At 57.1% G+C, this 24,545-nt stretch overlaps 2 protein-coding genes across 6 annotated transcripts; one reads left to right on the top strand and one right to left on the bottom strand.

The window, feature by feature from the left end:
* The first annotated feature begins 190 nt into the window (after nt 1-190).
* On the top strand, nt 191-17,174 carry POMT1 (protein O-mannosyltransferase 1). 3 transcript variants are annotated; one of them, XM_052649771.1, is made up of 20 exons: nt 191-332; nt 965-1,120; nt 2,218-2,324; nt 2,708-2,758; nt 3,300-3,446; nt 4,162-4,273; nt 4,603-4,668; nt 4,755-4,848; nt 5,168-5,323; nt 5,683-5,813; nt 6,109-6,204; nt 9,720-9,812; nt 11,484-11,580; nt 12,865-12,957; nt 13,171-13,291; nt 13,563-13,660; nt 14,166-14,279; nt 14,943-15,069; nt 15,769-15,946; nt 16,433-17,174. In XM_052649771.1, the coding sequence occupies exons 2-20, from the start codon at nt 999-1,001 to the stop codon at nt 16,605-16,607; spliced, it is 2,178 nt and encodes a 725-aa protein (XP_052505731.1). In that variant the 5' UTR covers nt 191-332; nt 965-998; the 3' UTR covers nt 16,608-17,174. The 3 variants fall into 3 exon arrangements, with proteins under 3 accessions (XP_052505731.1, XP_052505728.1, XP_052505729.1); XM_052649768.1 differs by having other exon boundaries at nt 221-646; XM_052649769.1 differs by lacking the exon at nt 3,300-3,446 and having other exon boundaries at nt 221-646.
* A 3-nt stretch (nt 17,175-17,177) lies between these two features.
* UCK1 (uridine-cytidine kinase 1) lies at nt 17,178-22,640 on the bottom strand. 3 transcript variants are annotated; one of them, XM_052649773.1, is made up of 7 exons: nt 22,450-22,640; nt 21,901-22,060; nt 20,954-21,050; nt 20,650-20,792; nt 20,464-20,558; nt 18,845-18,893; nt 17,178-18,382 (listed from the first exon to the last, which is right to left on the bottom strand). In XM_052649773.1, the coding sequence occupies exons 1-7, from the start codon at nt 22,555-22,557 to the stop codon at nt 18,201-18,203; spliced, it is 834 nt and encodes a 277-aa protein (XP_052505733.1). In that variant the 5' UTR covers nt 22,558-22,640; the 3' UTR covers nt 17,178-18,200. The 3 variants fall into 3 exon arrangements, with proteins under 3 accessions (XP_052505733.1, XP_052505732.1, XP_052505734.1); XM_052649772.1 differs by having other exon boundaries at nt 20,350-20,558; XM_052649774.1 differs by having other exon boundaries at nt 21,901-22,088; nt 22,450-22,588.
* Nucleotides 22,641-24,545: the final 1,905 nt, after the last annotated feature.

Genomic DNA, 24,545 nt, shown 5'->3' on the forward strand with positions numbered 1-24,545 from the left:
GATATGTTCGCACTGTGTCGTTTAACAGATGTAGCCATGTGTCCCGTGGCGCAAAGGAACCTAGACTCCCCAGCCGGGAGACGGATAGCCCTCCGGGATGTCACACATTCTTGGAGCGCCGATCTCGGCTCGCCCAGTGCGCATGCGCACTGCACCCTCCCTGCCCCGGCAGGCCCCGCAGGCGCGGCGAGTCGAGCGTCGAGCGGACCAGTGGGCAGCAAAGAGTGCCGAGCGGCCTCACCCCCTACCAACGGTCGGCCTAGTGGCGCACCCCCGCCCCAGGCAGGTCTGAGGCGCAGGGAGCGGCTCTGCGGGGACCTGAAGAAACAGCAGTACGTTTGTGGCGCCGGGGGCCAGAGCCCAGTCGGGCCCCCCGGGCAGGTGAAACTCTCGGGAGAGAAGCTGAGTGCCGGGCAGAGGAGAGGGGCTTCCAGGGCGGACAGGGTCCCCGGGCCGACGTAGCAGGAGGGAAGCTCGTCGCCCTGAGGACAGAAGGGGGCCGCCGCAGGCCAGAGGCGGCGTTGCTGTGAGAACGCGGGGGAGGGTGGTCCCCACGGCACCTGCAGCCTCCAGAGAGAAGTGGACCCGAGGGATGGGGGGAGCCTCGGGAAAGAAACAGGGTGCCCGGTGTACACGCGCCCTCGAGGTGAGAAAGGGGACGCGACGGGAGGGCGGCCCGTGGCGCAGACGGGGAGGCTCTGAGTCTCTGGGGTGGGGGACGGACGGAGGTCAGCGGCTGTCAGCCGGCCACACTGCCCAGGTGGGCAGGAGCGCCGGGGTCCAACGCTGTCACTGACCCGAAGGGCTCCGCGGGTGGTGCTGAGTGAGGGACTCTTCAGTCCTGAGGTGGCCACCTCACCGCGTGTGACTGCTTGTGAAAGAGGGTCCTGATGTCACAGCCTCCTCCTAGCCTTCAAGGGAGCCACCGGTGTTCTTGGTGACAGCTTTTCCTCTGCTTTTCCAGGGCATCCTCCTCCCCTGGCCTGCTTTTCTGCAAGATGTTGGGATTCTTGCAGCACCCTGTGATGGTGACCGCTGAGGTAAACTTGAATATGGTAGCTCTGACCGCGATGGGATTGCTGAGCCGACTGTGGCAGCTTGCTTATCCAAGGGCCGTGGTGTAAGTCAAGCAACTTGATTCTGGGGGCCTCCAGAAGGAACTGTAATTTTTTTCAGTGCATTGATGGCTGGAAGTGCCTTTTTGAGCCCCATAAAATGGGAGAGCCAACTTCTGGGCTTCCTTGGTGATGGATGCCTTGGCTGTTAGCGGAGAGACCAGCTGGTCCCCAGGACAGCCCCTGCAGAGTCCACCTGTTCAGTCTTGCTCCGTAGGTCAGTAGTAGGTGCAGTATCCATGATGGGTGACCTTTGACAGTCCAGAGAGTGGAGGGCAGAAGACTGAGGAATTTGGAAGCGAGTCCTCGCTGATGGTAGAGTGTGTTCTTTGTCATAATGAGAAATTGTTATTATTAAAGGGCTGTTAATGATGTGATTAATATATGTTTCTTTTCACTTAACTTTTTATTATGGAAAGCATCAAACATATACAAAAGTACAGAGAATGATATGTTAGTCACCCAGTTGCAACAGTTACCAGCTCATAGCCAATTCCCTCCCTGCAGTGGATTTTTTTGAAGCACATCATAGACACTATATTTCATTCATTAAACAATTTAGTATCGATTTAGATCAGGATTCTTGAAAATCACAGGGTCACAGTAGCATCATCATGCTTAAGAAACTGACAGCAGTTCCTCCGTGTCAGCAAACGTCCCTGATTGTCTGAAAGAGGTTTGCTGCAGTTGGCGCCTCTCCCTTTTACACCTGCGACTGTTTTGTTGGGTCACCAGCTCTTATTCTGACTCTCACCTGCAGACACGCAGGTGGACAGCCAGATCAGCTTTGTGTCCAGGAGGCCTTTGGTAGACTGGCTCGTGGTACACCCTAACCTACACACAGGGAGAGAAGTAGAATCTGTGTCAGGAAAGCCTCCTGAATGTCCAACTTCCAGGGGGGCGTTTTCCCTCCTGTCCTTGTGGATATGTGGTGCTGCACACGTGTCTTCATATTCAGGGACGCCATGCACTTGGAGCAAGGATTCCAGCCTTGACTGGTCACTCTCCAAAGTCATTTGGAAGCAAAGGTGTACGTTGACCCTCACACCTTTTGTGCACAGATAGGATCTCTAGCTGAACATAACGTGGGTTTGCTTTACAGTTTTGATGAAGTGTATTACGGGCAGTACATCTCTTTCTACATGAAGCGGATCTTCTTTTTGGATGGCAGTGGACCACCGTTTGGCCACATGCTTTTGGCCTTGGGAGGTAGGATTTCTTAGTAAGAGAAGTGGCTCTTTAACACTTAAACATGGAAGTTCAGGAGGGCAGAAGCGGTGTCTTATTTTATTTATTTATCTGTTTGGGGGTGTCCTGGGTCTTCATTGCTTTGCGCCAGGTCTCTCTGATTGTGCCAAGGGGGGCTAGTCTTCATTGTGGCACACGGGCTTCTCATTGCAGAGGCTTCTTGTTTCAGAGCGCAGGCTCTACGGTGCACAGGCTTCAGTAGTTGCCTCACATAGACACACTGGCTTAGTTGCTCCGTGGGTCTTATTCTTTTCTTTATCATTGTTCGCCTATTGCCTGCCGCAGTTTGGTGCTTCAGAAGTATTTACTGAACAGGATAGTTATTGATTCATCTTTTGTTTTAGGTTATTTAGGAGGATTCGATGGTAACTTTCTGTGGAACAGAATTGGAGCAGGTAAAATATCATTGTCATCTTCCTTATTAATGTGCACGTATTAGAATTGAGAGGAAGTAGCTATCTTAGAGATTAACAACTACAGCTTATTCATCTGAATCCAGGGTATGATAAATAGCTTGGGTACAAGTGAAAGACTTTCAAAAAGTCCAGTAAATTCCTTAGTGCTTACTTGTCATAAGCGTGTTGCCCTTGGTCTTTGGTACACATAGCACGCTATACGTGGCATCTGTGCATGCCACTGTATGTGGCAAGTACCTTTTGTACATATACATGTGTTGCCACAGTGTTTTTGGAAACAGATTGGGTAAATCTGTAAATAAGCGTTAACTCATTTCAGAGTCCTCAGGTTCCCGTACTTACTGAGAACCGGCACTCGACCACATGAAGCCGAGGCCCACACACTCGGTCCCTGATGAGACCCAGCCTTGCAGACTTGTGCTGTGGTCCGTGGGCACGTGCGCCGTGTGAGGACATGTGGCAGTGTAGGGAGGGGGGTATGTGCCCTATGCGCTCAGCCCCTCTGTGCTCGCTCTTCCAGAATACAGCAGCAATGTGCCCGTGTGGTCCCTGCGCCTGCTGCCGGCCCTCTCGGGGGCCCTGTCGGTGCCCATGGCCTATGAGATCGTGCAGGAGCTCGGCTTCTCTCACTGTGCCGCCACGGGGGCCGCTCTGCTGGTGTTGATCGGTGAGGCCCAGGCGTCCCCCTGCTCCGGGGGGCCAGGGCGACCCCAGCACTGATCTCTGTGTCTCTGTGGCCCAGGAGGGCTCGGGGTTCAGTGGGTGTGCCCCTTCCCGTGTCTGCTACTCGCAGGACAGAAGGAAGCGTGTCCAGGGTGTCCAGATCAGACTCTGGCATTCACCTCACTCCCAGGCCGGGGGTTGTGCATAGGTCTGTGTGTTCAGACTGTGATGTTGTGGAGGGGCAGCCAACATGTAGCGGGGCTGCCCAAATGATGCTCCTATGTACGCACCCCCACCCCTGGACCATCGCCCCTGGCAACCCAGTCTGTCCTTGAATGAGAACCTCCCCCGCACCCCACCCCCCTTGACCAGTGGAGACAGATTCAGGAATGAGTGGTTATTCCTCAGAGTGGACTCTCTCAGCCCAAGTCTGTGAACAAATGAAGTTAAGTCAGATGAAAAACCAGAATTCATGTCTGTTGAGTGACAACCCTAACTGGGGCCCATGCCCACAGAGTGTTAGAATGTCCAGGCACCCTGCAGAGTTGGTATTTCTCCTGCAGATGAGGAAAACGAAGGTTCAGGAGGGCCAGTAACTTCCAGCCAGGTCGAGCCCCCACTTCCCACCTCCAGTCTCTGGGACGTTTGGCAAGGACCCTTTTTTGTGGACATTCACCCTTGCTCCCCGACACCTGATGCCCGTGTCCTTTTCCCAACAGAGAACGCTCTCATCACTCAGTCAAGGTTAATGCTTTTGGAATCAGTGCTGATATTTTTCAATCTGTTGGCCGTGCTGTCTTACCTGAAGTTCTCCAACTCCCAGAAACACAGGTATGGAGAATGAGACAGAGGAGTCCGGGCGCTTGTCCACCTGAGCAGGTCTGATACCCTTCCACGGGGAGCTGCCCCAGGCACCTCCACTGGCTCTTGGCTCCTGACTTCATAAATAATCTCATCTCTCTATAATGTAAACTACATGGAAACATCTTCTGACCCAAAGGAGAAGTTATATCAGGAGGACTGCTCTTCGGGGAGATGAGAAATCTTTCCCTTGTACCTGGAGCTTGGTGTAGCCAGCTGAGATCTCTGAGGCTGTGCCTTCTCTGGCCTTCGGGGGAAACGTTCCAAGGCCTCAGCTCTGCTTCTGTGCTTTGCTCCAGGCCCTTCTCCCCAAGATGGTGGTTTTGGTTGGTGCTGACGGGCGTGGCCTGCTCCTGTGCAGTTGGGTGAGTCTGGTGCACTGGGTCTGAGGCGGCAGCCACTGCCTCCACGTGTGTCTCGTCTTGACTTCCTCTTCATCCTGTGTCTTTAGCATCAAGTACGTGGGTGTGTTCACATACTTGCTGGTGCTCGGGGTTGCCGCTGTCCACGCTTGGCATGTGATAGGAGACCAGACGCTGTCAAACGTAGGTGCTGATGCCAAGGGGTGGGGCCGGGCTGGCCTGGGGGCAGGGCTGGGGGGGGCAAGGCTGGGGGATCAGGGGTGGGGTGGGGCTGGTGGGGATCAAGGGTGTAGGTCTGGGGTAGGAGTGAGGCTGATCCTGGGGGAGCAGGAGGCGAGGCTGGGGTGGGGGTGGAGCTGAGGGCAGGGCAGAGATATGGTGGGGTCGGGGGTGAGGCAGGGCTGGCTGTCGGGGCAGGGAGCAGGATGAGAACCCTGAAAGGAGGACTGGCCTGGGGCCGCCTTCCCCTGGGTGGGGTGATGTCCCCTCCGTCCTCTGGCAGGTCCGTGTGCTCTGCCACCTGCTCGCCCGAGCGGCGGCCCTGGTGGTGCTCCCGATCCTTGTGTACCTGCTGTTCTTCTACATCCACCTGCTGCTGCTCTACCGCTCCGGGCCCCACGACCAGATCATGTCCAGTGCCTTCCAGGCCAGCTTGGAGGTAAAAGTACCATCCTAGAAAGAAGGCCACACTAGACTCAGGGTTTTCTTAATGTAAACCGCCCCAGGCGAGCATCAGAGGGAAAACCAAATGGGGGAAGTGAGGCATGTCTTCACTCTCTCTACACTAATTCTGAATATGCTAGTGGCGTGGGAGGGGACGAGGGGTCCGCCTCCCCAGGGGCTGCCTCCAGTCATTGGGAATATGTAAGGTGCCAGTATTATGTCATACTTGACCATAGCTGATGGTGTGACTATGGCCCGGATGTGGGGAGGGGCTGTCAAAGGGGCTGGCTTGGGAGTCACGTGTGTGCTCTCTGTCTCTCCCCCTCACTGGCCAACCCTGTGCTCCTGTTTCAGGGTGGGCTGGCAAGGGTCACGCAAGGTCAGCCCCTGGAGGTGGCCTTCGGTTCCCAGGTCACCCTGAAGAATGTCTTTGGCCAACCCGTGCCCTGCTGGCTTCACTCTCACCAGAGCACCTACCCTATGATGTAAGTAAGGAAAGTCATGTTTTCAATCCAGAGATTATAACGTGTTTTGGGGCTTTTTTTTTTTTCTTCACATTTTTGCTGTTACCAGCTTTCACTTCATGTGAAGGAGTTTGTGAGATAAAAGAAATGGAGCTCTCGGACCCTGGTGTCACTGAGTCTCGTTATATACCATCGATGGGGGGAGCAGCCCCTCTGGGATGGAAACATATCTGACACCTCGCTGGGTGGCTCCTGTAGGGACTTGGGGGAGGGCGTGGGCCCCCGGCACCCCACCCGCAGTTGCACCTTCTTGCAGATATGAGAACGGCCGTGGCAGCTCCCACCAGCAGCAGGTGACCTGCTACCCCTTCAAGGACGTCAACAACTGGTGGATTGTCAAGGATCCCGGGAGGTGAGTACAGGTTGGGGGACAGCCTGGCCTCAGTCGCTGGCCGCCTCGTAGCTTCGGGACCAAGCCTGTGCCAAGAAGCCCGCGGTCAGGGACATAGCAGCGTTCCTAGCAGGTACAATACAGTTCAGTTCAGTTCAGTCGCTCAGTCGTGTCCGACTCTTTGCGACTCCATGGACTGCAGCATGCCAGGCCTTCCTGTCCATCACCAACTCCGGGAGTTTACTCACATTCATGTCCATTGAGTTGTTGATGCCGTTCAACCATCTCGTCCTTTGTCGTCTCGTTCTCCACCCGCCTGCAATCTTTCCCAGCATCAGGGTCTTTTCAAATGAGTCAGTTCTTTGCATCAGGTGGCCAGAGTATTGGAGTTTTAGCTTCAACATTAGTCCTTCCAATGAATACCCAGGACTGATTTCCTTTAGGATGGACTGGTTGGATCTCCTTGCAGTCCAAGGGACTCTCAAGAGTCTTCTCCAACACCATAGTTCAAAAGCATCTTTTTGGCGCTTAGCTTTCTTTATGGTCCAACTGTCACATCCATACATGACTACTGGAAAAACCATAGCCTTGACTAGATGGAACTTTGTTGGCAAAGTAATGTCTCTGCTTTTTAATATACTATCTAGATTGGTCATAACTTTTCTTCCAAGGAGTAAGTGTCTTTTAATTTCATGGCTGTAGTCACTATCTGCAGTGATTTGGGAGCCCCAAAAAGAAAAATCTGCCACTGTTTCCACTGTTTCCCCATCTATTTGCCATGAAGTAATGGGACCGGATGCCGTGATCTTCGTTTTCTGAATGTTGAGCTTTAAGCCAACTTTTTCACTCTCCTCTTTCACTTTCATCAAGAGGCTTTTTAGTTCCTCTTCACTTTCTGCCATAAGGGTGGTGTCATCTGCATATCTGCAGTTATTGATATTTCTCCCGGGAATCTTGATTCCAGCTTGTGTTTCTTCCAGTCCAGCGTTTCTCATGATGTACTCTGCAGAGAAGTTAAATAAGCAGGGTGACAATATACAGCCTTGATGTACTCCTTTTCCTATTTGGAACTAGTCTGTTGTTTCATGTCCAGTTCTAACTGTTGCTTCCTGACCTGCATTCCGGTTTTTTCAAGAGGCAGGTCAGGTGGTCTGGTATTCCCATCTCTTTCAGAATTTTCCACAGTTTGTTGTGGTCCACACAGTCAAAGGCATGGTCAATAACACAGAAGTAGATGTTTTTCTGGAACTCTCTTGCTTTTTCTTTGATCCAATGGATGTTGGCAATTTGATCTCTGGTTCCTCTGCCTTTTCTAAAACCAGCTTGAACATCTGGAAGTTCACAGTTCACATACTGTTGAAGCCTGGCTTGGAGAATTTTGAGCATTACTTTACTAGTGTGTGAGATGAGTGCAATTGTGCAGTAGTTTGAGCATCCTTTGGCATTGCCTTTCTTTGGGATTGGAATGAAAACTGACCTTTTCCAGTCCTGTGGCCACTGCTGAGTTTTCCAGATTTGCTGGCATATTGAGTGCAGCACTTTCACAGCATCATCTTTTAGGATTTGAAATGGCTCAACTGAAATTCCATCACCTCTGCTAGCTTTGTTCATAGTGATGCTTCCTAAGGCCCACTTGACTTCACATTCCAAGATATCTGACTCTAGGTGAGTGATCACACCATCGTGATTATCTGGGTCATGAAGATCTTTTTTTGTACAGTTCTTCTGTGTATTCTTGCCACCTGTTAATATCTTCTGCTTCTGTTAGGTCCATACCATTTCTGTCCTTTGTTGAGCCCAACTTGGCATGAAACATTCCCTTGGTATCTCTAATTTTCTTGAAGAGATCTCTAGTCTTTCTCATTTTATTGTTTTCCTCCATTTGCGCTGATCACTGAGGAAGGCTTTCTATCTCTCCTTGCTATTTTTTGGAACTCTGCATTCAAATGGGTATATCTGTCCTTTTCTCCTTTGTTTTTCGCTTCTCTTCTTTTCACAGCTATTTGTAATGCCTCCTCAGACAGCCATTTTGCTTTTTTGCATTTTTTTTTCTTGGTGATGGTCTTGATCCCTGTCTCCTGTATAATGTCACGAACCTCCATCCATAGTTCATCAGGCACTCTATCTATCAGATCTAGTCCCTTAAATCTATTTCTCACTCCCACTGTATAATCGTAAGGGATTTGATTTAGGTCATACCTGAATGATCTAGTGGTTTCCCCCACTTTCTTCAGTTTAAGTCTGAATTTGGCAATAACCAGTTCATGATCTGAGCCATGCCGTGTAGGGCCACCCAAAACGTACGGGTCATGGTGGAGAGTTCTGACAAAATGTGGTCCACTGGAGAAGGGAATGGAAAACCACTTCAGTATTTTTGCCTTGAGAACCCCATAAACAGTATGAAAAGGCAAAAGATAGGACATTAAAAGATGAACTCCTCAGGTCGGTAGGTGCCCAATATGCTACTGGAGATCAGTGAAGAAATAACTCCAGAAAGAATGAAGAGACAAAGCCAAAGCCAAAACAACACCGAGTTGTGGTTGTAACTGGTGATGGAAGCAAGGTCCAATGCTGTAAAGAGCAATATTGCATTGGAACCTGGAATGTTATCTCCACGAATCAAGGCAAATTCGAAGTGGTCAAACAGGAGATGGCAAGAGTGAATGTTGACATTTTAGGAATCACCGATCTAAAATGGACTGGAATGGGTGAATTTAACTCAGATGACCATTATATCTACTACTGTGGGCAAGAATCCCCTAGAGGAAATGGAGTAGCCATCATAGTCAACAAAAGAGTCCAAAATGTGGTACAAATAAGAGAGTCCGAAATGCAGTATTTGGATGCAATCTCAAAAACGACAGAATGATCTCTGTTCATTTCCAAAGCAAACCATTCAATATCACGGTAATTCAAGTCTATGCCCCAACCACCAATGCTAAAGAAGCTGAATTTGAACAGTTCTATGAAGACCTACAAGACCTTGTAGAACTAACACCCAAAAAAGATGTCCTTTTCATGTTAGGGGACTGGAATGCAAAAGTAGAAAGTCAAGAAACACCTGGAGTAACAGGCAAATTTGGCCTTGGAGTACAGAATGAAGCAGGGCAAAGGCTAATAGAGTTTTGCCAAGAGAACGCACTGGTCATGGCAAACACCCTCTTCCAACAACACAAGAGAAGACTCTTCACATGGACATCACCAGATGGCCAACACCGAAATAAGATTGATTATATTCTTTGCAGCCAAAGATGGAGAAGCTCTAAACAGTCAGCAAAAACAAGACCTGGAGCTGACTGTGGCTCACATCATGAACTTCTTATTGCCAAATTCAGACTCCAATTGAATTACAGCACAGCTGCGGTCAATGTGATGATGACAAAGGGGGCCATGCCAGGAAGCGTGGAAAGTGACCTGAAGTTTCAGAAAAGAGTTAAATAAAACGTTCCTCGTATGAGGAGCATGCTGATGGGGTGGCTGTGAGACTCCACAGAGCCTGAGCAAGGACCCCCGAATCCGGCCGTGCTCTCTTCCAGGCACCAGCTGGTGGTGAACAACCCCCCGAGGCCCGTGCGGCACGGCGACGTTGTGCAGCTGGTGCACGGCATGACCACCCGCCTCCTCAACACGTGAGTCCCTGCCGCTGCTCAGAGCGGGCGTGCCTGCATTACCACCTCAGGTCCCGCTCTGTAGTAGGTATCGAGGGCGGGGAGGGGAGACCTCAGTGATGGCGTGCGGGCTGGGAAGGCGAGTGCCACCCAGAGTGAAGTGTGGGGCGCCCTGGCAGATGGGGGCACCTGCTGAAAGGAGAAGCAAATTCAAGAAGGCTGTGAGCTGGGGGACAGAGCCAGGAACCCTACCTGGCCTGACCTCTGGGCCACCTCTGCTGTCCTTCCACCCGGCCTCTCAGGTCATCCACATGGCCTCAGGGACCCCGCCCTTCCTCCTTGGACATCTGGGCTCTCCACGCCACGTCCCCCTTGTCCTCTTCCCCCTTCTGCCGTCCCTGGGTCGGGAAATCCACGGGGCTCCGGTCCTTCCTGCCCTCACTCCCAGTCCTGCTGGCAATCACCCGCCCTCTGCACATGGCAGGCACTGCTCCCTCTGAAAACTCACACTTGACTAACCTCAAGTCTCTGCCAGGAGCCTCCGGGGATACCCAGCGTGACTGTCACACTCAGAATAACTCCCCACTCTCCCCTGGCTGCCGCCCCCCCCGGGACCTGGCCCACTGACTCCCTGGTAGACTTCATGCCAGTCACCCTAGCCCCCCGCTGCCCCCAAAATGACCCCATGCAGCCTCTCTGGGGCCTTTGCTCACTCTGCCTGGAATGCTTTTCAGCTCAGACCCCACTGCCATCCCCACCATGGCCCACGCTTTCACTTTTTTAAAGAATGATTTTATTCATTTATACTTTTGGCCACACCAGGTCTTCACTGCTGCCTGCAGGCTGCTCTCTAGCTGGGGTGCTTGGGCTTCTACTTTGGCGACTGCTCTTGTTTCAGAGCACTGGCTCCAGAGCTCAGGCTCCCGCAGCGGTGCTGCGCGGGCTCCGTAGTTGCATTCCCGGGCTCTAGAGCACGGGCTCAGTTGCCCTGCAGCAGGTGGGACCTTCCTGGAGCAGGGATAGAGCCCGTGTCTCCTGCGTTGGCACGCAGATTCTTTATCACTGAGCCACCAGGGAAGCCCCCATGCAGTCACTTTATTCAGGGGTCAGCTGAAATCTCCCTGCACCAAAAGCATTTCTTGCGCACTGTGCCCGCCGGGGTCAGTGTTGTTCATGGCACTCACAGGGCCTGCAGTCATACCTGACTTTTCCAGGGTCATGAGGGCCTCTTCCTTACTGCTCACTGCGGGTCCTCCCCTGATGTGGTCCCACACAAAGTCCGATCAGGCATGGTTTCCCTGAAAGTAAACAAGGGGAACTGACGTCCCTGGGCACTTGTTTTCCAACAGTCTTCTTGGTGCCCCTGCCATTTCCATGACCTGGCATTAGGGAGCCCCCAGTGTCCAGGCTGTGCTCCCAGCTTGGTTTATCCTCTGCAGAGGGGATGGTGAGCCCGTGGTTTAGATGGACATCCCCCTACTTCCCCATCATGTGCGTCCCTGGAGGCGTGGTCACTGCAGGGCCTCTGCCCTCCATGAGGGATTTAGCGCCCCCTGGGAATGGCAGCCGAGGTGCTTGAAGGTTGAGCTGGCTTTGTTTCCTGAGAAAAAGTGCTTTTTTTCTCCTTGAAGAAAAGCGAGTGCCTTTCATGAGAGCTTCGGTTGCCCCCAGCAGTGCTGTTTGGTTTTCCAGGCATGACGTCGCAGCCCCCCTGAGCCCCCACGCACAGGAGGTCTCCTGCTATGTTGACTACAACATCTCCATGCCCCCCCAGAACCTCTGGCGGCTGGTGAGTCCCCGGCCACCTCAAGCATGGGCATCATGGCCCTTTCCGAACAGTGCTCTGGAACAAGTGACCCCTTGTTCTACAGAAAAGGGGAGCCAGGGGATTTTCCTGTGTCCAGGAAGGAGCTGCGGGATGGTGGGTGGGTATTGAAATGCTGCAGGGAGGAGGCCCCTCCCACAGTCAGCTCAGACCAGCTGCCTGGACACACCCGGAGCCTCTTTGATCAACCCTCGCCCGGGGACAGGCAGGGCCATGGAGGAGTGGGGGCAATTTCTGGCACTGCCCCCCTGGGTCCTGGGCCCTACCGCGGGCTCTTCAGGGTGGCACACTGTGTCCTGGGCCAGGCTGCAGGAGGGAAGTTCCATGGCTGAGCTGCTGGACCATCTGAAGTCAGGGTCGTGAGTGCAAAACGCAGTAGCAGGTCCGTGATCGCACTGGGCTTACTTCTGGGAGAGGCGCGCCTCACTTCAGCCTCCATACCCACTCCCTCGTAGCACCAGCCCCTCAATAGGTGTGAGGTGAAGCCAGGGGCCGTGAAGGCCGCCTCTGTGTTCGTGCCCAGCGGGGCCCGGGCGCTGGGTGCCGCACACGGGTGCTCCATGTGTCTGCCTCTGTCCTTCCCCTGAGGCTGCTCTGATGTGGTTGTCACCCCAGCTCGTCCTCAGGGTTGTCCTGAAGGTCCTGCCTGCTCTCCTCTCTGGTGAGGCCCATCGCTGACCCCTTCTCTGCTCCTCAGCCCCTTTCAGCCCCACCTGCCCGTTTCCAGGACTTGAAGCTCCATGATGGGCAGAGAGGATGGCCAACCGGAGGGTGTGGCCTTCTTGTCCTGCTCCTGCTCAGCCCCTCTGTGTTGGCTTGTCAGTAGCCACAGGACCTCCCGGGGTCGTGCCAGGCACCCGGCAAGCTTTTCCAGTGTCAGCTCTTTATTCCCTATCCCCAGGAGCCCCCTCTCAGGGTGGAGTCTCGCGGGGACAGTCTCTGACCTTCCTCTGCACTGTCCTCATGTTTGGCCTGAGGCCTCAGGGAGCAGCGCCATCCTTAAATCCCCACTGGGAAGGCTATCCGCATCTGGGGGAGGGTGGTGTCCCCACCCCCACCCCCAGCACCTCGCACAGGCCTCTGGAATAAAGTTGATGGCACTGTCTGGGATCAGCCGTGTCAGCTTCCCTTGGGGGACTGTCCCCTTGTATCAGACCAAGCCAGTCTCACCATGGTGACTGGTCTTCATCTTTACATTTAAGGAAATCTGAAAAAGAGTGAACTAATGGCCTAGATCTGCTTTTACAGGACATCGTGAACAGGGAGTCAGACACGGATGTCTGGAAGACCATCTTGTCAGAGGTCCGCTTTGTGCACGTGAACACCTCGGCCATCCTCAAGGTCAGTGACCGCCTCCCCGGTCCTGCCCAGAGGGACAGACTGAAGGGGGGCCGTGGGGGGTTGTGGGGTCTCTGTAACTGCTCAGAACTGAACCCTGGCGTGAAGCTCCCTGAAGGAGAGCCACTGCCCTTGTGGGTGACCTGGGGTGGGCTCTCCCAAGCTGGGCGTGCCCGGGCCCTCCATCATGATCCCCGCACCATCTTGCTTTGCCAGCTGAGTGGAGTGCCCCTCCCAGACTGGGGCTTTCGGCAGTTGGAAGTGGTGGGGGAGAAGCTGTTTCGGGGCTACCATGAGAGCACTGTGTGGAATGTGGAGGAGCATCGCTACGGCAGGAGTGAGCGTGCGGCTCCTGGGGGCGGGACAGCCCGCGGGCTCCAGGCCCTACTGTGGACCCTCCCCGTCCCCCCGTACCCCCTCCCGGGCGGGCGAGGGGGACAGTGCCACCGGAAGGCAGGGCAGGGAAAGCTTTTGACTGGAGAGACGGCCGGGCGGGTGGGGGACCGCGGACCGTGTCCTGCGGGTTCTCTGGAAAGCAGCGGCGGCTGCCGTGGGCGGCTCCCTGACTGGGTTCTGCTTGCGTCCTCCGGTCCCTGTGTGCCTGCCAGGCCAGGAGCAGAAGGAGAGGGAGCTGGAGCTGCACTCCCCGACCCAGGTGGACATCAGCAGGAACCTCAGCTTCATGGCCAGATTCTCCGAGCTACAGGTGACAGGCAGACGGATGGGCAGCTGACCTTGCCCCTCGCCGGGAGGGCCACATGATCTGTCCAGCGTCAGCATTCAAACTGCGACCTGCCTTGGCAGGGAGGGCCGTTGCCCTGTGTCCTCTCCATGTCATGCCCGGCACCGTCAGCCCCGGGCCCCCCTGCTGTGTGGCTTTGCTGGCAGTAACTGTCAGGAGCCAAGGAGACATGCAGGAGTGTGGCACTGCTCCCAGGTCAGGTCGACACGGCACAGCCCCAGGGAAGTCGGAACTGGGCACTCAGCGTCCCCAGTGTCAAGGCACCCTTACCGCCCCATCCCATCCCTTAATCCACAAACTGGAACCCGGGAAAGGCACCTCCTGGGCTGCCTCTGCGGGTGACCTGAGTGAACTTGAGGTTGGACGCCCCTTGAAAAGGGCAGTGGTTTAGTCCGTCCCCTGGCAGATCCCTTCCCTGTGAAGGGCATCTGGCTGTCCGGTGACTCCTGGTGGCCTCTGTTGTCTGCAGTGGCGGATGCTGACGGTGAGAAGTGATGATTCGGAACACAAGTACAGCTCCACGCCACTGGACTGGGTCATGCTGGACACCAACATCGCTTACTGGCTGCACCCCAGGACCAGTGTAAGCACAGCGTCTGTGGGCAGTCAGCCCATACCCGAGACCTGTGATGTTAAGCGTAGCCGTTGCATCCGCCCAAGCCCCGGACTTCCCGCGCCGTCCTGACAGAAGCCAAGGGCTTGCTGTTCTCCGAGTGCTCTGGCAGCATGGGGCCCAAGCTCCCCTGAGGTGCCAAGGGGTCAGGTCCCCACGCGTCCACAGGGAGGGATACCCGGCTTTGCTGCTTGCCATGGCGGCGCGTGGTTCCCCTTGCCCAGCCGACATGGTTTTTAAAACCATCCCACTTGATTCCCCTCCTGGCACCTGGTGTCCAGGCCGGTCAGTGCTCTGCTTCCCTGTCCAGTGTGTCTTCACCTGGCAGGGCAAACGCAGCACGTGGTCGGTACCTGGTAGTGACTTAAGCTAGGGGGTGCACCCCCTTTGCCCCTGCGGATGTGGGAGGCCGTGGCTTGCTGAGAAGCGGGCACTGAGGACCTTCTGCATCAGCGCCCCCGTCCCCCTCCTTGTGAGCCGCTCTGCTGTCCAGAAACAACCCCATCCACTCCCGGCTCTGATTCCACTTACAGAGCCGAGCACCTTCACACGTCCGTCCTGGCCGCAAGGGCCAAGGGTGGGCAGCGCCCGCGCCTGCCCCAAGGCACACCAACTGGCCTCTCTCTCCCACAGGCGCAGATCCACCTGCTTGGGAATGTTGTAATCTGGGCCTCGGCCAGCCTCGCCACCCTGGCGTACGCCTTGCTGTTTGTCTGGTATCTGCTCAGACGCAGAAGGAGAGTCTGCGACCTCCCCGAGGGTCTGTGCCGCGGCCCACGTGCCTTTCACGCCCCGTCCCTCTGGTTTGGGCCAGAGCTCCGTGTGCTTAGGGCTACATCAGCAAGCGTGGCCTTGGGCCACCTCTGTGTTTCTGCCCCGAGGGCACTTCTATCTCTTCCCCAGAGACAGGATGCCACGCTCTAGTCCCCATGTCACCTTCAAGGCTTCTCCAGGGCCATGCAGGTGTCGGGCCTGAACTGCTCCCTGACCCCAGCACCCCTGGAAGTGGCTGATGGGACAGAGCTGCTAGGAGGCACTTGGAGGCGGGTGGTTTGCAAGAACAGAACCTCCCTTAAAACCGTTCTGATACAGGAAAGGAGCCAACGCCTGGGGTGGGCCCCAAAGGCCGCCAGGGGCTGGGATGCGCCCTCTCTGGGCTCAGCTGAGCCGGTCATTCTGTCCACTAGTCCCGGCTCCTGGGTGGGTGCACAGTGCAGGCCTGCCCCGCCCCCTGAGGAGTGAGACCAGAGACCCTCGGGGAATCAGGAGTGAGCTGGGCCTGGCCCAGGGCTGGCGTGTCTCAGGACTGGGACGGCAGGGGCAGCAGGAAGTCCGGGAGGAGGGGCTGGGATAGGAGACAGAAAGCAGGGGCCGCGAGTTCACGGGCTCGCATGTGGATGACAAGGTGAGCCTGCCCGGCGGCAGGGAGCCTCCCAGCTCAAGATGGCCTTCCCTGCAGACCGCTGGCTGCGCTGGGTGCTGGCCGGGGCTCTGTGCGCTGGGGGCTGGGCCGTGAACTACCTACCTTTCTTCCTGATGGAGAAGACGCTCTTCCTCTACCACTACCTGCCGGCGCTCACCTTCCAGATCCTGCTGCTGCCCGTGGTCCTGGAGCACGTCAGCGACCACCTGTGCAGGTACTGGGCCTTGGCAGCCACGCGCCCTGGGTCAGGGGGGTGGGGTCCAGGGGGAGTCATGAATGGTGATTGCAGCGTGGTGTGGACAGGGTTAGCCAGAAGAGGCACTAGCAAGGCTCCTGGGGTTCCAAGCTCAAAGCTAAGGCTGGTGGGAGGTGAAACCAGGGGATACACACGGAAGGACCTTTGGCCTAGAGGAACAAAGAAAGGAAAGGGAGGCGTGTGGTGCCCAGCAGATACACCAGGGGGCCTGTAAACCAGAGCGGGTCCTGGAGGCTGGGCCCAGGGCAGCTCAGGAGGGAGGTTCCGTGCTCCCGCTGCTGCGACGGAGCAGGAGTGTGGAGTTCAGGAAGCAGAGCGAGTGAGGAGGGGCGCCGAGTGGGTCAGGCTGGACTTGACGAGGGCTGGCACTCTGGCCGGGGTGCCGAGGGGACCTTGCGGTGGAAAGGGCCAGCCCCCCCACCGTACTCTGCTCCGGGCTGGCAGGTCCCAGCTCCAGAGGAGCCTCTTCACGGCCCTGGTCGTGGCATGGTTCACCTCCGCCTGTCACGTGTCGAACATGCTGCGCCCGCTGACCTACGGGGACAGGCCGCTGTCACCCAGTGAGCTCAAGGCCCTTCGCTGGAAAGACAGCTGGGACATCCTGATCCGGAGATACTAGTGGGACACGGACTCACCGGCGAGCGGCAGGGCTGGGGCGGGACAGGGTCTTAGACGGGCGTGTTTCCTGCGGGCAGGCAGAGGGGCTCTGAGCTTGGTGGACATGGGCTTGGCTGGGATTCTGCCCTGGTCTCGTTGAAGAAATGGCCCTCCGACAGGCACCTTGTTTTCAGCAGTCTGTTTTCCCTGATCATAAAGAGCACCTCCTCACAGCCGCCTTATAAGAGCCCCGTGCACTCAGTGTGGAGCTGCTGGGTGGGACGCACGACAGCCAAAAGGCAGGGAGGGGCTGGTTCTAGTCGACCCAGACAAGGCCCAGTCTTGCTCAGAGGCCGGTGGTGGGCTCAACCCAGGCCCCTGCTCCTGACCTAGGGAGGCCCCGGGGACTCCCCCTCATGGTTCAGTGGCCTGTGAGACCTCGAACACCAGCCCAAGGGGGGCTGGGGGAGGCCAGCTGTGACTCCTCCTGCTGACCCAACCCCCACCCAGAGCCTGCTGTGTGTAGCCTATCATCCACACATTTCCTGGTCCTGATTCTGCTTTTATGTAATTAAAAAGGGACAAACTGGCATTCACATTTGGTGTTATTTATTGGTTCTCTCTCCAAAAAGAACAGTAAACTTGACAAACCCGTCATAGTCATCAGGAACCGGCCCTCGAGCTCAGCCAAGCTCACCCAACGTCCCTGTGTAACTAGTACTTGAAAGCTGGCGGCAAAGGGGAGGGACCACTTTTACAGTAACAGTTGCCACATGGAATGGGGCACAAACCAGGACAAGACCACTAGTGTCTGGTCACTAGGCAAGCACAGGGCCACTTGCCTAGACCACTAGGCAAGGTCACTAGGCAAGCACAGGGCCACTGTGGGCCACAGCATCTGCTCACGCTTCCTGATCCACACACACCTTGGCCATGGGCAACACCAGGAAAGGCCTGTCCAGATGGCAGCCTGGGCTCCAGGGTGCCAAGCAGGATACTGCTTACAGGAAAGCAGGGGGACCCCATCTGTGTGTTTGGTGCTGCTTAAGGAAAAGTTTGCTCCCCAGGGCTCCCTCCTGGCTCTGCCTTTGGAGCACAGGCCAAAAGGAAGGACGCCTCTCTGTGGCTCCTTGCGTACCAGATCAGTGTGTACCAGGACGACGACCCACTGGTGGGTCATGAAGTTGGGTTACTAGGTCACAGCGAGCATGGTGTTAGGAAACCAGAGTAAACAGAAAATGTGGTTGTATAACAAGTAAAACGGAAGAGGGTTATCTTCAAACTTGTGTTCCAGTTACACGTGAGTGAACCAGGTCACACTAGTCTCTCTTGCCGGGGGTTCACCGTCAAAATCATGGCGACCAGGCTGTTCTCCCAAACATGGGCCTTTCGTACCGCACGTTCTGTGGCCTTTCTCAGCAGCAAAGAGCGCTTCCAGCCCCTGTGACCGGAAGCGGGAGAGGAGGTCAGGGCCGCTGGCAGAGAACCTGTCATACCGCCTGGATGACTCGTCCAGGGTTAGCTAGCCGGGACCCTGACAGCGCCCCGTCCGTGGCCGCGTGTTTTGGGGCAGGCGGGCCTCTCTGGGCCCGCCGGGTGCCGAGCAGCCCGTTCCTCAGTGGGGCCTGCTGCTGGACTCAAGGTGCGAGCGCTTGCCCGAGGCCAGCACCCCGGGGTGCTCCCCCGGCTCCGGGAATGTCCTCTTGTGGCTGCGCCCGTTGGCCCCCGCGCGGTGCCACTTGCAGATGTCGCCGTTGAGGATGTCCTGGATGTGCTGCACGATGAGGTTGATGGCCACTGCGGGGTCACACGGGGAGGGTCAGCTGCCCGCCCGCCCAGCCGCCACCCACCGCCACCCGCGAGGCACACGCTTCCCTCCACAGGCATCCGCCTGCCACCAAGCCTCAGCAGGTAGACCAGTGCCCGCTGGGGCTGGGCACAGTAAAATTGACCTGGCGTGGTGGCGCAGGTTTCTGTTAACTAACCCTGGGTGTAATACTTCCTGCCAACAAGGGCCTCCCTGTCAAGCAGTCCTCCGTGTATTTTTTTTCCCACACCACCTTTACTGAAACTTAACTGACGTCATAGGCTATGTCACCTTAAGGTGTAAAACATGTTGCGTGTTCTAAGTGTGCTGTAAACCTCTGCCACACATGTACGTGGATGGGCCTTGCCCCGCAGCAGCATCTCAGTAACCTGGACGGGCCGGGCCTGCCGCATGGCCCTGGTGGGGGAGTGTGGCACAGGCCTGCTCCTTACCCATGTTGTCAACCCCTCGAGGGATGATCACGTCTGCGTACTTCTTTGTCTACAAGGCAAGAAAAGGAGGGTCTTGTGAGATGCTTTGGGCGTGCCTGGGCCTAGATGCGGGGCGCACACGCAGGCCACCTTGAAGTGTGAGGAGACGGGGGCAGGGGCTCAGGTGAGAGGCCACGAGCCCAGAAGCGAGGGAAGCTGACCCGAAGCAGCGGGAAGGGATGGCGTGCGTCTGCCAGCTTCTCGGAGACGCTCGTCTCTGAGAGCACCGCCGTCAGGGCCAGTGGTCTGCGCTGACCGCTGGGTGCTCTGGGCCGGCTGAGGTGGGGCACCCTCCCAGTGCACAGGGTGTGGAACCCTGCGAGAGCAGGGCTGCACCCCAGGCAGGAAGTCGCGGGACCTGCTCCCCTTCCTGCTTCGCCTCTCCTCTGCTCCCACAGAGTAGCCCACTCCTGTCCGGCACTATGGTGCCGCCAAGCAGGGACCCCCAAGTGCTGCTGGCGGGGGAGGGGGGCCCGCAGACAGCTGAGCACCGCCGGTGTGTGGGCCTGGGCCAAGGAGGCCTGTCCCAAGAGATGAGCTGCGGGGGTGGGGGGGAACAGGGCCAGACTGGGTCCCAGGGCAGCCGTGTCTGCAGGCAGAGGAGACCCAAGGCTGAACTCCCACGGAGCTGGGCCACTCTGCTGGGCTGTGGGGGCAGGCGAGGGCGACCAGCAGAGGGCTGAGAAAGGTCCCAGCGACCAGGACACGGGCAGCTCGGTCACCTCGCCGAGGCTCCCTGTGAAGGTGGGGAGGGACTGGCTGAGCACACTTCTGCCTCCATCCGGGCGCACCCGATCACACCTAGTGTCCAGAGCTTCACGGTAAACCACCTACTTTTCAAAAGTGTCTTTCTGGGGATAAGAGACTGCAGAACAGTCAATTTCCTAATCATTTTCTAGAAACTCCAAGACCATGAATGTAAAATAAAATGTTTTCATGAACTAGCAAAGACAGAACTCCTTTGTCCCATTTATCTAAAGCAGGAATCCTGCTTCTAATTCCTCTGTACCTCACTTTACCCTCTGAGAAACGATACTGTGAAATTTCCCTTTGAATCTCTCCACCATCCTATCCAGTGAGACAGGCGAGAGGGAGAAGACAGACGGCCGCACACAGTGAATCCCTCCTCGACACACCAGCTGGACCTCCCTCCACCCCCGAGAGACACACAGTGTGGAGAAGTTTGTAAGCACCTACTGTATGCCAGACAGCACTTTGGCAGCCAACAGACAGAGATCCCTGCCCCCACGGAGGCCCCCTGCTCCCGTTCAGAACGGCTCGGGGGAAGGAGAGGCACAGTGTGGGCAGTGGACGAGCAGTGCCCCGGACAGATGCAGACGAGGGCCCGGGGGGAGGCGACGCCGGTGCACGGGGTGAAGCCTGGTGTGGGGAGGAGGGGTGCGAGGGACAAAGGACCCATTCTCAGCTGAGACTACTCCCTGGGACTGCGGGAACGAGAGGCTAACTTCTCCACGTATACAGCAGACGGCGTCTGTCCACGACTCGGCTCTCAGAATGGGCACCGGGGGGCCTTCTGACAAGGGGGGAAAGGAGGTCCCTGGGCAAGTGGAAGGCGGTACCGGCAGGCAGAACTCCTCGAAGGCCGGCTTGACAAACGTGGTGTACTGAGTCAGGATCTGCTCCAGGTCCCGGCCCCGCTGCACATCCCGGAGAACTGCAGTGATAGGAGAGAGCAGGGGCCTGCACACGCCGGGGGGGCCTGGGGCCAGCCTGGCCAGGGGCAGAGGGGCCTGCATCCGCCTTACCTCTCCGAGATAGCCTGACGTCGGAGTCAGTGTCCACAAAGAGGCGCAGATGGAACATGTCCCGGATCTCCTGGCTGTAGAAGACCAGAATGCCCTCAAACAGGACCACGTCTGCAGGGTAGACCACCGTGGTCTCCGCAAGCCTGTGGGACAGGCCAGGGGAGAAGCCTGCCATCAGCATCAGACCCTGGGCCTGGATAAGGGGGACTGTCCCGGGAACCAGTGGGGCACAGCCCCAGGGCGGGAGGGGTGACCTCACCAGCCCCCCGGACACAGCCCTCTCCTCCCAGAACCACCCGCTTACCTTGAGTGGGTCACAAAATCATAGGTGGGGACCTCGACCGTTTTGCCCTCCACGATGTTTTTCAGAGTCCTGTGCATCAAATCGTTATCAAAAGCATCTGCAAGGGTGGAACAGAAAACAGGGCAAGTCTTTATGCTGAGAACTCGCTCAGCCCTGGGGTCTGCTGGGTGCGAGTGCTGCCAACGACCCTAAGGAATGTCTGGCCCGGAGGAGCCCCCACGGCTTCCATCAGCAGGGCCCTCTGCAAACCACAGGCTGGACCTGTCCTCGCTGCCCTGGGGCAGTGCCACCGCCTGGGCCGCTGTCCCACCCACAAGTCTGAACACACGGATCTCCTGATCAGCCAGTTCCGGGAGGTAGGTGAGCTAGGCGTCTTGCTTCTAGTTCTGGGAAATAACACAGGCTAATGCTCCTCGGACCTTCTTCCCATGTGTCCCCTGGAAAGGAATGAAGACGGGAGCCAACCACTGGGTGGAATCGTCTACTAGCAGCAGGGAGGGGCAGCATGGCTATCCCCCTCACCCATCTCCTCTCCACCTGCTCCCCTGGCCCCTGACCAGACCAGGAAAGGGAGCTTCAAGGCCTCTGGTTCTCGTTCACCCACTGCTGGCCTCTCGAGGACTCTGCCCCAGTGGAAACGGTCTGCATAGCAGGCCCCTGATAGCAAAAAGGCGTTTAGTTTTCTCCACTACCACAACTGTTGCAGAGCAGTGGGCCTGAAGGCCCTTCTGAGCTGCAGACTCCCTGACCAGCTCCAACCGATGGAGCCTGGAGCTCCTGCAGGGTCCAGAGTGCACAGGAGAGACCCCGGGCTTAACCCCAATCTGCTCCACAGAGGTTTAGCCAGGGACCACCCGGGGCCTCTTCACCATCCACGGCCAACTCTGGATCCAGTCTCCACGGTCCGCCCTTCTCCCTCACTCTCTCCCCACCTTCAGAGCCTCTACCTGGGTGGTCGAAGTTGTACTGTCCTTTCAAAGCCTTGGCCTTCTGCTCCGCAGTCAGGACCTTATAGAACCTGTCTTGGCTCAAGATGACCAGCTTGCGCTGCCGGTGATCCACTTCATTCTGTCCCAGCAGCTCCATGATCTTCTCGCATACAGTGGACTGGGAAACACACAAACAGGAGCCCCGCCTGGAGACGCCCACCCCGGCGCATCAGCTCCCGAGCGGCCGCCGGGTCAGCGGCTGCGCCTGGCGGGGAGGGCGCTGGGGTGCACCAGCAGAGGCAACGCGGACCCGGAGGCCACGAGCGGCCAGGCCAGCCGGGAGCTTGCGGGGGTGCCCCGGTGTCCAGCAACCCGCTCCCCGCCTGGCCCGCCGCGGCCCCAGCCCCTCCGCCCCCGGCCCTGTCCACGCCCGGGAGGTGGGTGGGGGGCACCTCGAGGCAGCTAGAGGCGGGGGTCTCCCTCTGGAATGAGGCCCGACAGGCCGCGCGGAGACCCGGAGGCGCCCCGGATGACTCGCAGGCCCCGCCGCGCCGCCCAGCCCTTTACCTTGCCGCTCGCGGTGCCGCCGCTCACGCCGATCAAGAAGGGCCGCTGGTGAGGGCGGTCCGCCTCGGGCCCGGCGCCCTCGCAGGCGCCGCCTCCAGCCGAAGCCATCTCCGGCGTTGCTCGACCGCATCTGACTCCCGGCTCCCGCCGCCGCCGCCGCCGCGCAAAGGTCGGAGACGCCCCCCGCCCGGGGCTCCACTTCCGGGAGGCACGCGGCCCGGCAGGGGGCGGGGCGGCGGCGCGGGGCACGTCGCGAGTTGTAGTCCTGGTTGGTGGCTGAGGGTGCCGCGCATGCGTGGGCCTGGCCGGGCCCTTCCGCTGGGCCTGCAAGGCCGCCTAGGCAGCTGGACTGTTTGCCGCGGCGCCGGGTTGTTTTTTATTATTTGCTGCAAGAGCCAAAAGCCAGTCGGTTTCGCAACTGGCTGCAGTAGTCTCTAGATGTCGGGCGGCCTCCGAGAAGGTTCCTTCTGCCCGCACCTCCGCGATGCCTTGGGTGGCGGTGGGAGGCGTCGGAATGATCTCCAAGGCCGCAAGGTCGGGGTGGGGTGCTTGGGCATAGAGGCGGGTCGGACTCCTGAGCCCCGTGACCCGAACTGGAAACTAGAACCGGTTCTGCAGCCTCATGTGCAGTCACCCAAGAGCACGCTGTCACCTCCGCACCGGCCCCAGTGGTCAGCCCTTGCCTCCAGCGCGTGGGTCCAGTCCTCTTGCCTGGGCACAGGCTTAGCCCTGCTCCTGTTGGCCCTCCATGCCAGCCGAGCCTCCACGTTATCCCTCCCTCCTCGAGTTTCTTAACACGACCCTGAGCCTTCAGTGGTCCCCCACTGCCTCTGGCCAGCAAGTTCCTGACCTCCTCAACCTGCCCCTTACATGGTGGGCAGAAGTCGTGGGATGACTTTTTGACTGAGCCCTAGACAAGCTGGGAAGAAGGGACCCTGTCTGCTAGATTCGACCTGTGCCCCTGGTCCAAGAAGGCAGATACCGACCTATTCCTGTTGTACAAGGTCCTCAAGGCATCAAGTCTCTCTGCAAGCCTAGCTCCTGCTGCACTGTGAGCCCTCCATGAATATTTGATGAAACTGAAATATGCAAGAGAGACTAACATGGAGACGTCAGGCGAAGAAGCATTAACCCATTTCAGCAAGGGTTACAGGATGGTTCTGATGGGGTTGAGCGGAGAGGGGATGATGAGGGGTTGGAAGTGGTTGGGCCTCCTGAGTCCTGAGGACCTGGGCAGAGGGAAGCGGATGAAGGGCGGCTGGGTCAGCATGAGAAAGCCTGCCCCCACAACTGAGAGGAGCTTACAGGGAAGCTCAAAGTAGGGCATTCACACGTTCAGGGACAAGGTTGGGGACCAAGCCCCAGCCAGGGAGAGAGTTAACAGTGACTGACCACCATGTTTCCTTACTCCCCAACTGTTAGGGGGGAATGTTGTGATTTTGTGAAATTAACATATGTGAGTGAAGACAGGGCAACTGATGGCCGGCAGAGGGTCAACAACAGAAATGGAAACAGAGAAATTTATTACTCACAGGTCCTGGAGGAGGTACACCGCATGCCTGGAGGGGTCATGCAGGAGGGCTAGGCAGAGTGCAGAGAAGCAGAGAGAGGCAGGCCCTGGGGCGTAGTCCTTTATCAGGATCCCTTTGTGGAGTACTTAGGGGTTCTCAGACTAGGACTGGATTGGTTAATTCAAACCAAAAGAGTAGGGTTTTGCTCGAAAGTTGGACTGTGGAGAAAGCTGAGTGCCGAAGAATTGATGCTTTTGAACTGTGGTGTTGGAGAAGACTCTTCAAAGTCCCTTGGACTGCAAGGAGATCCAACCAGTCCATTCTAAAGGAGATCAGTCCTGGGTGTTCTTTAGAAGGACTGATGCTGAAGCTGAAACTCCAGTACTTTGGCCACCTCATGTGAAGAGTTGACAAACTGGAAGAGAGTCTGATGCTGGGAGGGATTGGGGGCAGGAGGAGAAGGGGACAACAGAGGATGAGATGGCTGGATGGCATCACTGACTCGATGGACATGAGTTTGGATGAACTCCGGGAGCTGGTGATGGACAGGGAGGCCTGGTGTGCTGCGGTTCATGGGGTCGCAAA

Source organism: Budorcas taxicolor, chromosome 11 (assembly GCF_023091745.1).
Source record: "Budorcas taxicolor isolate Tak-1 chromosome 11, Takin1.1, whole genome shotgun sequence".
Lineage (NCBI taxonomy): Eukaryota > Metazoa > Chordata > Mammalia > Artiodactyla > Bovidae > Budorcas > Budorcas taxicolor.